The sequence below is a fragment of the Oncorhynchus mykiss genome, chromosome 23, assembly GCF_013265735.2.
Source record: "Oncorhynchus mykiss isolate Arlee chromosome 23, USDA_OmykA_1.1, whole genome shotgun sequence".
In the NCBI taxonomy this organism is placed as follows: domain Eukaryota; kingdom Metazoa; phylum Chordata; class Actinopteri; order Salmoniformes; family Salmonidae; genus Oncorhynchus; species Oncorhynchus mykiss.
Window position 1 is genome coordinate 5866441 of NC_048587.1, and position 14581 is coordinate 5881021.

At 44.5% G+C, this 14581-nt stretch overlaps 1 protein-coding gene across 6 annotated transcripts in view; it reads right to left on the bottom strand.

Moving 5' to 3' along the window:
• The window catches only part of LOC110514830 (dedicator of cytokinesis protein 1), a 538819-nt gene that overhangs the window by 406113 nt on the left and 118125 nt on the right, over positions 1 to 14581 (bottom strand). For 5 of the 6 annotated variants that reach the window (XM_036960808.1, XM_036960809.1, XM_036960806.1 and 2 more), the window contains 3 exons: positions 13389 to 13478; positions 10767 to 10867; positions 7431 to 7559 (listed from right to left, as the gene is read on the bottom strand). In XM_036960808.1, the coding sequence (XP_036816703.1) occupies positions 7431 to 7559; positions 10767 to 10867; positions 13389 to 13478 (320 nt within the window). Of the gene's footprint in view, positions 1 to 7430; positions 7560 to 10766; positions 10868 to 11013; positions 11047 to 13388; positions 13479 to 14581 lie in introns of all 6 variants that reach the window. The other variant, XM_036960807.1, reaches the window with a different exon arrangement.

Below are 14581 nucleotides of genomic sequence, written 5' to 3' on the forward strand. Positions count from 1 at the left end.
CTGTAACAGTTAGTATGGAGGCAGAATCTGGTCTGTAACAGTTAGTATGGAGGAATCTGGACTGTAACAGTTAGTATGGAGGAATCTGGACTGTAACAGTTAGTATGGAGGAATCTGGACTGTAACAGTTAGTATGGAGGAATCTGGACTGTAACAGTTAGTATGGAGGAATCTGGACTGTAACAGTTTGTATGGAGGAATCTGGACTGTAACAGTTAGTATGGAGGCAGAATCTGGACTGTAACAGTTAGTATGGAGGAATCTGGACTGTAACAGTTAGTATGGAGGAATCTGGACTGTAACAGTTAGTATGGAGGAATCTGGACTGTAACAGTTTGTATGGAGGAATCTGGACTGTAACAGTTAGTATGGAGGAATCTGGACTGTAACAGTTAGTATGGAGGAATCTGGACTGTAATAGTTTGTATGGAGGAATCTGGACTGTAACAGTTTGTATGGAGGCAGAACCTGGACTGTAACAGTTAGTATGGAGGAATCTGGACTGTAACAGTTAGTATGGAGGAATCTGGACTGTAACAGTTAGTATGGAGGAATCTGGACTGTAACAGTTAGTATGGAGGAACCTGGACTGTAACAGTATGGAGGAATCTGGACTGTAACAGTTAGTATGGAGGAATCTGGACTGTAACAGTATGGAGGAATCTGGACTGTAACAGTTAGTATGGAGGAATCTGGACTGTAACAGTTAGTATGGAGGAATCTGGACTGTAACAGTTAGTATGGAGGAATCTGGACTGTAACAGTTAGTATGGAGGAATCTGGACTGTAACAGTTAGTATGGAGGAATCTGGACTGTAACAGTTAGTATGGAGGAATCTGGACTGTAACAGTTAGTATGGAGGAATCTGGACTGTAACAGTTAGTATGGAGGAACCTGGACTGTAACAGTTTGTATGGAGGAATCTGGACTGTAACAGTTAGTATGGAGGAATCTGGACTGTAACAGTTTGTATGGAGGAATCTGGACTGTAACAGTTAGTATGGAGGAATCTGGACTGTAACAGTTAGTATGGAGGAATCTGGACTGTAACAGTTAGTATGGAGGAATCTGGACTGTAACAGTTAGTATGGAGGAATCTGGACTGTAACAGTTAGTATGGAGGAATCTGGACTGTAACAGTTAGTATGGAGGAATCTGGACTGTAACAGTTAGTATGGAGGAATCTGGACTGTAACAGTTAGTATGGAGGAATCTGGACTGTAACAGTTAGTATGGAGGAATCTGGACTGTAACAGTTAGTATGGAGGAATCTGGACTGTAACAGTTAGTATGGAGGCAGAATCTGGACTGTAACAGTTAGTATGGAGGAATCTGGACTGTAACAGTTAGTATGGAGGAATCTGGACTGTAACAGTTAGTATGGAGGAATCTGGACTGTAACAGTTTGTATGGAGGAATCTGGACTGTAACAGTTAGTATGGAGGAATCTGGACTGTAACAGTTAGTATGGAGGAATCTGGACTGTAACAGTTAGTATGGAGGAATCTGGACTGTAACAGTTTGTATGGAGGAATCTGGACTGTAACAGTTAGTATGGAGGAATCTGGACTGTAACAGTTAGTATGGAGGAATCTGGACTGTAACAGTTAGTATGGAGGCAGAACCTGGACTGTAACAGTTTGTATGGAGGAATCTGGACTGTAACAGTTTGTATGGAGGCAGAATCTGGATTGTAACAGTTAGTATGGAGGAATCTGGACTGTAACAGTTAGTATGGAGGCAGAATCTGGACTGTAACAGTTAGTATGGAGGCAGAATCTGGACTGTAACAGTTAGTATGGAGGAATCTGGACTGTAACAGTTAGTATGGAGGAATCTGGACTGTAACAGTTAGTATGGAGGAATCTGGACTGTAACAGTTAGTATGGAGGAATCTGGACTGTAACAGTTAGTATGGAGGAATCTGGACTGTAACAGTTAGTATGGAGGAATCTGGACTGTAACAGTTAGTATGGAGGAATCTGGACTGTAACAGTTTGTATGGAGGAATCTGGACTGTAACAGTTAGTATGGAGGAATCTGGACTGTAACAGTTTGTATGGAGGAATCTGGACTGTAACAGTTTGTATGGAGGAATCTGGACTGTAACAGTTAGTATGGAGGAATCTGGACTGTAACAGTTAGTATGGAGGAATCTGGACTGTAACAGTTAGTATGGAGGAATCTGGACTGTAACAGTTAGTATGGAGGAATCTGGACTGTAACAGTTAGTATGGAGGAATCTGGACTGTAACAGTTAGTATGGAGGAATCTGGACTGTAACAGTTTGTATGGAGGAATCTGGACTGTAACAGTTAGTATGGAGGAATCTGGACTGTAAAAGTATGGAGGAATCTGGACTGTAACAGTTAGTATGGAGGAATCTGGACTGTAACAGTTAGTATGGAGGAATCTGGACTGTAACAGTTTGTATGGAGGAATCTGGACTGTAACAGTTAGTATGGAGGAATCTGGACTGTAACAGTATGGAGGAATCTGGACTGTAACAGTTAGTATGGAGGAATCTGGACTGTAACAGTTAGTATGGAGGAATCTGGACTGTAACAGTTAGTATGGAGGCAGAATCTGGACTGTAACAGTTAGTATGGAGGAATCTGGACTGTAACAGTTAGTATGGAGGAATCTGGACTGTAACAGTTAGTATGGAGGAATCTGGACTGTAACAGTTAGTATGGAGGAATCTGGACTGTAACAGTTAGTATGGAGGAATCTGGACTGTAACAGTTAGTATGGAGGAATCTGGACTGTAACAGTTAGTATGGAGGAATCTGGACTGTAACAGTTAGTATGGAGGAATCTGGACTGTAACAGTTTGTATGGAGGAATCTGGACTGTAACAGTTAGTATGGAGGAATCTGGACTGTAACAGTTAGTATGGAGGAATCTGGACTGTAACAGTTAGTATGGAGGAATCTGGACTGTAACAGTTAGTATGGAGGAATCTGGACTGTAACAGTTAGTATGGAGGAATCTGGACTGTAACAGTTAGTATGGAGGAATCTGGACTGTAACAGTTAGTATGGAGGAATCTGGACTGTAACAGTTAGTATGGAGGAATCTGGACTGTAACAGTTAGTATGGAGGAACCTGGACTGTAACAGTTAGTATGGAGGAATCTGGACTGTAACAGTTAGTATGGAGGAATCTGGACTGTAACAGTTAGTATGGAGGAATCTGGACTGTAACAGTTAGTATGGAGGAATCTGGACTGTAACAGTTAGTATGGAGGAATCTGGACTGTAACAGTTAGTATGGAGGAATCTGGACTGTAACAGTTTGTATGGAGGAATCTGGACTGTAACAGTTAGTATGGAGGCAGAATCTGGACTGTAACAGTTAGTATGGAGGAATCTGGACTGTAACAGTTAGTATGGAGGCAGAATCTGGACTGTAACAGTTAGTATGGAGGAATCTGGACTGTAACAGTTTGTATGGAGGAATCTGGACTGTAACAGTTAGTATGGAGGAATCTGGACTGTAACAGTTAGTATGGAGGAATCTGGACTGTAACAGTTAGTATGGAGGCAGAATCTGGACTGTAACAGTATGGAGGAATCTGGACTGTAACAGTTTGTATGGAGGAATCTGGACTGTAACAGTTAGTATGGAGGAATCTGGACTGTAACAGTTAGTATGGAGGAATCTGGACTGTAACAGTTAGTATGGAGGAATCTGGACTGTAACAGTTTGTATGGAGGAATCTGGACTGTAACAGTATGGAGGAATCTGGACTGTAACAGTTTGTATGGAGGCAGAATCTGGACTGTAACAGTTTGTATGGAGGCAGAATCTGGACTGTAACAGTTTGTATGGAGGCAGAATCTGGACTGTAACAGTATGGAGGAACCTGGACTGTAACAGTTAGTATGGAGGAATCTGGACTGTAACAGTTTGTATGGAGGCAGAATCTGGACTGTAACAGTTTGTATGGAGGCAGAACCTGAAACTGCATCCCTGTAACTCTGTGTACGGTGCAAGACAGGAGATTAGGCCTCTATTATCTCATCCCCACAACATGGCTTGTATCCCAATCCCTTACACAAAGCATGTAAATCTCCCCAAACGGGAATGAAACTATAAAACGAGCTGCTTTGTGGGGGAATAAAACTAATGATGCGCATCGACCATCTCTGGAGTGTTACTGAGTAAAACACACGTTACTCTATAATCTACTTCCTGCTACACTGCTGAGGGGGACATGGCATGTTTAGAGGGGGTTACTTCCTGCTACACTGTTGAGGGGGACAAGACATGTTTAGAGGGGGTTACTTCCTGCTACACTGTTGAGGGGGACAAGACATGTTTAGAGGGGGTTACTTCCTGCTACACTGTTGAGGGGGACAAGACATGTTTAGAGGGGGTTACTTCCTGCTACACTGTTGAGGGGGACAAGACATGTTTAGAGGGGGTTACTTCCTGCTACACTGCTGAAGAGGGACAAGACATGTTTAGAGGGGGTTACTTCCTGCTACACTGCTGAAGGGGGACAAGACATGTTTAGAGGGGGTTACTTCCTGCTACACTGTTGAGGGGGACAAGACATGTTTAGAGGGGGTTACTTCCTGCTACACTGTTGAGGGGGACAAGACATGTTTAGAGGGGGTTACTTCCTGCTACACTGTTGAGGGGGACAAGACATGTTTAGAGGGGGTTACTTCCTGCTACACTGCTGAAGGGGGACAAGACATGTTTAGAGGGGGTTACTTCCTGCTACACTGCTGAAGGGGGACAAGACATGTTTAGAGGGGCTTACTTCCTGCTACACTGTTGAGGGGGACAGGACATGTTTAGAGGGGGTTACTTCCTGCTACACTGCTGAAGGGGGACAAGACATGTTTAGAGGGGGTTACTTCCTGCTACACTGTTGAGGGGGACAAGACATGTTTAGAGGGGGTTACTTCCTGCTGCACTGCTGAAGGGGGACAAGACATGTTTAGAGGGGGTTACTTCCTGCTACACTGCTGAAGGGGGACAAGACATGTTTAGAGGGGGTTACTTCCTGCTACACTGCTGAAAGGGGACAAGACATGTTTAGAGGGGGTTACTTCCTGCTACACTTCTGAATGGGACAAGACATGTTTAGAGGGGGTTACTTCCTGCTACACTGCTGAGGGGGACATGGCATGTTTAGAGGGGGTTACTTCCTGCTACACTGCTGAATGGGACAAGACATGTTTAGAGGGGGTTACTTCCTGCTACACTGCTGAGGGGGACAAGACATGTTTAGAGGGGGTTACTTCCTGCTACACTGCTGAGGGGGACACGACATGTTTAGAGGGGGTTACTTCCTGCTACACTGCTGAAGGGGACATGACATGTTTAGAGGGGGTTACTTCCTGCTACACTGTTGAGGGGGACATGACATGTTTAGAGGGGGTTACTTCCTGCTACACTGCTGAGGGGGACATGACATGTTTAGAGGGGGTTACTTCCTGCTACACTGCTGAAGGGGGACATGACATGTTTAGAGGGGGTTACTTCCTGCTACACTGCTGAAGGGGACATGACATGTTTAGAGGGGGTTACTTCCTGCTACACTGCTGAAGGGGGACAAGAAGGTATCCACATTACTTGACCGTGTCCACATTTTGTTGTATTACAGCCTCAATTTAAAATGAATTCAATGGAGATGTTGTGTCACGGTCCTACACACAGTACTCCATTCATGTTAAAAATGGAATTATGTTTTTAGATATAATAATGAGTCGATAAGTATTCAACCCCTTTGTTATGACGAGCCGAAATAAGTTCAGGAGTAAAAAAATGTGCTTAACAAGTAACATAATCAGTTGCATGGACTCTGGGTGCAATAACAGGGTTTAACATTTTTAATGACTACCCCAACACATACAATTATCTGTAATGTCCCTCAGTCAAGCAGTGAATTTCAAACACAGATTCAACCACAAAGACCAGGGAGGTTTTTCCAATGCCTCGCAAAGAAAGGAACCTATTGGTAGATGGGGTAAAACAAATTAAAAGCAGACATTGAATATCCCTTTGAGCATGGTGAAGTTATTAAATGACACTTTGGATGGTGTATCAATATACCGCGTCACTACAAAGATACAGGCGTCCTTCCTAACTCAGTTGCAGGAGAGTAAGGAAACCACTCAGGGATTTCACCATGAGGCTAATTGTGACTTGTGACAGTAACAGAGTTTTAATGGCTCCGATAGGAGAAAACTGAGGATTGGATCAACAACATCGCAGTTACTCCACAATAATAACCTAAAAGACAGAATGAAAAGAAGGAAGTAGTACATAATAAAATATTCATGCTGTTCAAACATACATCCTGTTTGCAATAAGGCACTAAAGTAAAACTGCAAAACCTTTGGCAAAGAAATGTGCTTCATCATCCGAACACAAAAGAGTTCTGTTTTTTGGCTGCATCATGTTATGGGTATGCTTGTCATCGGCAAGGACTAGAGAGATCTTTAGCATAAAAAATAAAACAAAACAGAGGTAAGCACGGGCTAAACCTGGTTCAGTCTGCTTTCCAAAGGACACTTGGGGAGAGTAATTCACCGTACAGCAGGACAATAACCTCAAAACACAAGGTCCAATCGACACTGGAGTTGCTTTCCAAGAGGACATGGAATGTTCCCGAGGGGCCAAGTTTAAGTTTTCGACTGAAATCGTCTTGAAAAATCCATGTCAAGACTTGGAAATGGCTGTCTAGCAATGATCAGCAACCAAACTTGACAGAGTTTGAAGAATTTAAAAAAAGAATCGTGTGCAAATATTGTACAATCCAGGTCTGCAAAGCTCTTAGAGATTTACCCAGAAAGACTCACAGTTAGAATCACTGTTGGCAAAGGGTATGAAGACATTGTGAAGGCCCTGTAGTATATTACACAGCATGTACTTCCTACTGTCAATGTTTCCATTCAAACGGAAACGGATACAGACGGGACTGATCAACACTAAAGTCAGACTATTTACATGAACGAGTTGAGCAGAGGAGTGTGTAGGGGGGTGTAGGGGATACAGACGGACTGATCAACACTAAAGTCAGATTATTCACATGAACAAGTTGAGCAGAGGAGTGTGTAGGAGTGTGTAGGGGTGTGTAAGGGGGTATAGGGGTGTGTAGTAGTGTGTAGGGGGGTATAGGGGGGTGGAGGGGGTGTGTAGGGGAGTGTAGGGGTGTGTAGGGGTGTAGGGGGTGTGTAGGGGGGTGTAGGGGTGTGTGGGGGTGTGTGGGGGTGTGTGTGTGTGTAGGGGTGTGTAGGGGTGTGTAGGGGTGTGTAGGGGTGTGTAGGGGTGTGAAGGTGTGTGTAGGGGTGTGTAGGGGTGTGTAGGGGTGTGTAGGGGTGTAGGGGGTGTGTGGGGGTGTGTGTGGGGGGGGGGGGGGTGTGGGGGTGTGTAGGGGGGTGTAGGGGGGGGGTGTGTGTACACTTACTGGTTGAAGAGGACCCTGGAACGCACTATAAACTTGAATATGTACTCCAGAGCTTTCATGGCCTTCAGCAGCTGTTCCGTCAGCTTCTCTGCATTCTCCACATAGTTCTTCAGAACCTTGGTCAGCTTCCTGAAGAACATACACACATATATATATATATATTTTTATATACATATATATTCATATACATATATTTATATACATATACACACATTTATACACATACATACAAACATACATGTATACTTATATACATGTATATACATATACACATACATAAATACTTATATATATATATATACATATACACACATACATATACACACATACATATATACTTATATACATGTATATACATATACACACACATATATATATACTTATATATATGTATATACATATACACACATACATATATACTTATATATATGCATATACACACATACATATATACTTATATACATGTATATACATATACACACATACATATATACTAATATACATGTATATACATATACATATATACAGTGCCTTGCGAAAGTATTCGGCCCCCTTGAACTTTGCGACCTTTTGACACATTTCAGGCTTCAAACATAAAGATATAAAACTGTATTTTTTTGTGAAGAATCAACAACAAGTGGGACACAATCATGAAGTGAAACGACATTTATTGGATATTTCAAACTTTTTTAACAAATCAAAAACTGAAAAATTGGGCGTGCTAAATTATTCAGCCCCTTTACTTTCAGTGCAGCAAACTCTCTCCAGAAGTTCAGTGAGGATCTCTGAATGATCCAATGTTGACCTAAATGACTAATGATGATAAATACAATCCACCTGTGTGTAATCAAGTCTCCGTATAAATGCACCTGCACTGTGATAGTCTCAGAGGTCCGTTAAAAGCGCAGAGAGCATCATGAAGAACAAGGAACACACCAGGCAGGTCCGAGATACTGTTGTGAAGAAGTTTAAAGCCGGATTTGGATACAAAAAGATTTCCCAAGCTTTAAACATCCCAAGGAGCACTGTGCAAGCAATAATATTGAAATGGAAGGAGTATCAGACCACTGCAAATCTACCAAGACCTGGCCGTCCCTCTAAACTTTCAGCTCATACAAGGAGAAGACTGATCAGAGATGCAGCCAAGAGGCCCATGATCACTCTGGATGAACTGCAGAGATCTACAGCTGAGGTGGGAGACTCTGTCCATAGGACAACAATCAGTCGTATATTGCACAAATCTGGCCTTTATGGAAGAGTGCAAGAAGAAAGCCATTTCTTAAAGATATCCATAAAATGTGTTGTTTAAAGTTTGCCACAAGCCACCTGGGAGACACACCAAACATGTGGAAGAAGGTGCTCTGGTCAGATGAAACCAAAATGGAACTTTTTAGCAACAATGCAAAACGTTATGTTTGGCGTAAAAGCAACACAGCTCATCACCCTGAACACACCATCCCCACTGTCAAACATGGTGGTGGCAGCATCATGGTTTGGGCCTGCTTTTCTACAGCAGGGACAGGGAAGATGGTTAAAATTGATGGGAAGATGGATGGAGCCAAATACAGGACCATTCTGGAAGAAAACCTGATGGAGTCTGCAAAAGACCTGAGACTGGGACGGAGATTTGTCTTCCAACAAGACAATGATCCAAAACATAAAGCAAAATCTACAATGGAATGATTCAAAAATAAACATATCCAGGTGTTAGAATGGCCAAGTCAAAGTCCAGACCTGAATCCAATCGAGAATCTGTGGAAAGAACTGAAAACTGCTGTTCACAAATGCTGGCTCTCACAGACCTGAAACAACTTCTTTAAGAGGCTCCTCTGTCCTCCACTCGTTACCTGTATTAATGGCACCTGTTTGAACTTGTTATCAGTATAAAAGCAGAGCGAAAGGAGAGAGCCTCCCCTCCCCTCCTCTACCCTCCCCACCCCACCCCTACCCTCCCCTCCTACATAGTGGTTTAGGACCGTGGTCTGCTTCCTGTGAAATCCAAATTCAAGCAGTTGATCATCCATTCTGGGAAGATGTTCTGGAAACCCGTTACGAACCCACCTCGCCGAGACGCTCCTACGTCGTGTTCAGTTGTATTCGTTCACATTGAACACGTACAGCATTTATTAACAGCTGTTGGCATGCCGATGGAGTCCCACGTTATGCACATGGCCTTGGTACAGGGTTTATGCTCCAACAGGGAGAAGAAGCGGGGGCGCAGTGGTTAAGGGCGCTGTACTGCATCGCCAGCTGTGCCACCAGAGACTCTGGGTTCGAGCCCAGGCTCTGTCGTAACCGGCCGTAACCGGTAGGTCTGTGGGGCGACGCACAATTGGCCTAGCGTCGCCCGGGTTAGGGAGGGTTTGGCTGGTAGGGATACCCTTGTCTCATCGCGCACCAGCGACTCCTGTGGTGGGCCGGGCGCAGTGCGCGCTAGCCAAGGTTGCCAGGTGCACGGTGTAGCCTCCGACACATTGGTGCTGCTGGCTTCCAGGTTGGATGCGCGCTGTGTTAAGAAGCAGTGCGGCTTGGTTGGGTTGTGTATCGGAGGACACATGACTTTCAACCTTGGTCTCTCCCGAGCCCGTACGGGAGTTGTAGAGTTGTTGAGAAAAGATAGTAGCTACTAAAACAATTGGATACAACGAAATTGGGGAGAAAAAGGGTTAAAAAAATAAATAATTTAAAAAGGAGAAGACGCAGCATGATGAAAACATGATCCACACCAAGTTCCCAGGAAAAAGGACCAATCACCAACCCCTTCCCGCTCATTATAGAGTGGACAAAACATTAGGAACACCTTCCTTATATATACACTAGCAGCAGCACCCCCCCCCATACACACACCCTCAGAACAGCCACAATTCGTCAGAGAATGGACTGTAAAATGTGTTTGAAAGCGTTCTACAGGGATGCTGGCCCGCGTCGACTCCAACGCTTCCCACAGTTGGATGGATGTCCTTTGGGTGGTGGACCGTTCTTGATAATCACAGGAACCTGTTGAGTGTGGAAAGACCCTGCAGCGTTGCAGTTCCAGATCCGCCTGACCACCCACTACCATACCCCGTCCAAAGGCACCTAAATATCATGTCATGCCCAGTCACCCTCTGAATGGTACACGAACACAATCCATGTCTCAATTGTCTCAAGGCTTAAAGATCCTTCTTTAACCCGTCTCCTCCTCTTCATCTACACTGAGTGAAGTGGATTTAACAAGTGACGTCAATAAGGGATCATATCTTTCACCTGGTCAGTCTATATCACGGAAAGAGCAGGTGTTCCTAATGGTTTGTCCCCACTCAGTATATTTCTCCAGCAGGAATAAGCTGTACTCACGTGTACGCCAGAGTAGCACTGAAATGCTTCCTTATGTAGGTCTCAAGGACGGGGTTAAAGTGCTGAAACTTTCTGTCTGCAATGAGTCCAATTATGAATACCTGCCAGGAATCAAAACAGAAACACAGTCATTACAAACACAAACCGTACGGTCACAACTTTCTGTCTGCAATGAGTCCAATTATGAATACCTGCCAGGATCAAAACAGAAACACAGTCATTACAAACACAAACCGTATGGTCACAACTTTCTGTCTGCAATGAGTCCAATTATGAATACCTGCCAGGATCAAAACAGAAACACAGTCATTAAAAACACAAACCGTACGGTCACAAGAGTCGGGAGGCAAAACTAGATGTTTTCTTTCTTCATTGAAAATGGACAAAAAGGAGAGAGAGATTGGAAATGAAATGAGATTAGAAATAATGAAAAGCCAATTTTCTCTCAGATAATCTAAGACGTCCTTCCTCTCTGTAGTTTCTCTCTGGATAAGAGGAGCCGGCTCGACTGGTAATTACCTAGTCAAAGTAGACTATTACAAAACCACATCACATAACAGTTGCTGATACAGGCTTTGTACAATAAAGGTGCGTCAGAAGTTAAAAACAACGAAATAGCTACAAAAAGACATTGGGATGATGATTTCATATTATATAGTACGAGAAACAGCTCTATTAACGTAGAGATATGTAGTCGACTACTTCTTTCAGCTTTAGAGAGAGATGTTATAATTAAGACTGTCTGGCAGGAAAATACATGGGCTGTTGGATCTCATTCACGGTGTGTGTGTGTGTGTGTGTGTGTGTGTGTGTGTGTGTGTGTGTGTGTGTGTGTAATGTAATATCCAACTAAGGATCCACCCTGTGATATCACTTATCTGTGGTATAGACTACGGTCTGATGGCTCAAATACTTTAATCATTAAGTGGAACGGTATCTATTAGGTCGGCCTCCCAACAGGTAGTCCTCCCAACAGGTCGGCCTCCCAACAGGTCCCAACAGGTAGTCCTCCCAACTGGTAGGCCTCCCAACAGGTCCCAACAGGTAGGCCTCCCAACAGATCCCAACAGGTAGTCCTCCCAACAGGTAGTCCTCCCAACAGGTCGGCCTCCCAACAGGTCCCAACAGGTAGACGTCCCAACAGGTAGGCCTCCCAACAGGTAGGTCTCCCAACAGGTCCCAACAGGTAGGCCTCCCAACAGGTAGACGTCCCAACAGGTAGACGTCCCAACAGGTAGACGTCCCAACAGGTAGACGTCCCAACAGGTAGACGTCCCAACAGGTAGACGTCCCAACAGGTAGGCCTCCCAACAGGTAGGCCTCCCAACAGGTAGGCCTCCCAACAGGTAGGCGTCCCAACAGGTAGACGTCCCAACAGGTAGGCCTCCCTGTCCTCTGGTTGTCTCTAACCCAGGACCTGTCTTGTCTCTGGCACATAGCTAACATTCCTTAACGGTCTCCCAACAGGTAGGCCTCCCCAACAGGTAGGCCTCCCAACAGGTAGGCCTCCCAACAGGTAGGCCTCCCAACAGGTAGGCCTCCCAACAGGTAGGCCTCCCCAACAGGTAGGCCTCCCCAACAGGTAGGCCTCCCCAACAGGTAGGCCTCCCCAACAGGTAGGCCTCCCCAACAGGTAGGCCTCCCCAACAGGTAGGCCTCCCCAACAGGTAGGCCTCCCAACAGGTAGGCCTCCCAACAGGTAGGCCTCCCAACAGGTAGGCCTCCCAACAGGTAGGCGTCCCAACAGGTAGGCCTCCCAACAGGTAGGCCTCCCAACAGGTAGGCCTCCCAACAGGTAGGCCTCCCAACAGGTAGGCCTCCCAACAGGTAGGCCTCCCAACAGGTAGGCCTCCCAACAGGTAGGCCTCCCCAACAGGTAGGCCTCCCCAACAGGTAGGCCTCCCCAACAGGTAGGCCTCCCCAACAGGTAGGCCTCCCCAACAGGTAGGCCTCCCCAACAGGTAGGCCTCCCCAACAGGTAGGCCTCCCCAACAGGTAGGCCTCCCCAACAGGTAGGCCTCCCAACAGGTAGGCCTCCCAACAGGTAGGCATCCCAACAGGTAGGCCTCCCAACAGGTAGGCCTCCCAACAGGTAGGCCTCCCAACAGGTAGGCCTCCCTGTCCTCTGGTTGTCTCTAACCCAGGACCTGTCTTGTCTCTGGCACATAGCTAACATTCCTTAACAGTCTCCCAACAGGTAGACGTCCCAACAGGTAGGCGTCCCAACAGGTAGGCGTCCCAACAGGTAGGCGTCCCTGTCCTCTGGTTGTCTCTAACCCAGGACCTGTCTTGTCTCTGGCACATAGCTAACATTCCTTAATGGTGGTCAGGTGTGTATTTAACTTTCAAAACCACACAATGCCTGAGGCAGACCAGAGGCAGAGAGACAATCTGGGACAACTTTTCTGTATTCTGTTTGTCCACACGGGATACTGTGAATCTATGTCAACTTTCTCTTTGACAACACACGCACACATTAGTGATGTGTATGAGTCATAGCTGTACGATACGGTCACACCGCCACAGTCTGGTATAACAGTATAACATCCTAACACACGAAACAGAACAAAATCAAATATTTAATGTGTGTGTGTGTGTGTTTTAAAAACGACCTGTACTTACCAAGGAATCAAACACCAGGGTGTCAAACGTGTCACTGTCTGAGTTCTCCATCATAATGTTAAACAGGGCATCAAGGGTGTCCTGCAGAAACTACAACGACAAGAAACACAACGTGTCACTGTCTGAGTTCTCCATCATAATGTTAAACAGGGCATCAAGGGTGTCCTGCAGAAACTACAACGACAAGAAACACAACGTGTTACAACAGAGAGAGGATATAAGTCCACGTCTCAAACAGCACCCTATTCCCTTATAGGGCTCTGCCAAAAGCAGTACACTATATGGGCAATAGGTTGCCAATTGAGAAGCACAAGTCATTGAAAAAAAAAAATGCATAAACACTCATTCCCATTGTCTGTCTATTCATTCATTCCCATTGTCTGTCTATTCATTCATTCCCATTGTCTGTCTATTCATTCATTCCCATTGTCTGTCTATTCATTCATTCCCATTGTCTGTCTATTCATTCATTCCCATTGTCTGTCTATTCATTAATTCCCATTGTCTGTCTATTCATTCATTCCCATTGTCTGTCTATTCATTCATTCTCATTGTCTGTCTATTCATTCATTCTCATTGTCTGTCTATTCATTCATTCTCATTGTCTGTCTATTCATTCATTCCCATTGTCTGTCTATTCATTCATTCCCATTGTCTGTCTATTCATTCATTCCCATTGTCTGTCTATTCATTCATTCCCATTGTCTGTCTATTCATTCATTCCCATTGTCTGTCTATTCATTCATTCCCATTGTCTGTCTATTCATTCATTCCCATTGTCTGTCTATTCATTCATTCCCATTGTCTGTCTATTCATTCATTCCCATTGTCTGTCTATTCATTCATTCCCATTGTCTGTCTATTCATTCATTCCCATTGTCTGTCTATTCATTAATTCCCATTGTCTGTCTATTCATTCATTCCCATTGTCTGTCTATTCATTCATTCTCATTGTCTGTCTATTCATTCATTCCCATTGTCTGTCTATTCATTCATTCCCATTGTCTGTCTATTCATTCATTCCCATTGTCTGTCTATTCATTCATTCCCATTGTCTGTCTATTCATTCATTCCCATTGTCTGTCTATTCATTCATTCCCATTGTCTGTCTATTCATTCATTCCCATTGTCTGTCTATTCATTCATTCCCATTGTCTGTCTATTCATTCATTCCCCTTGTCTGTCTATTCATT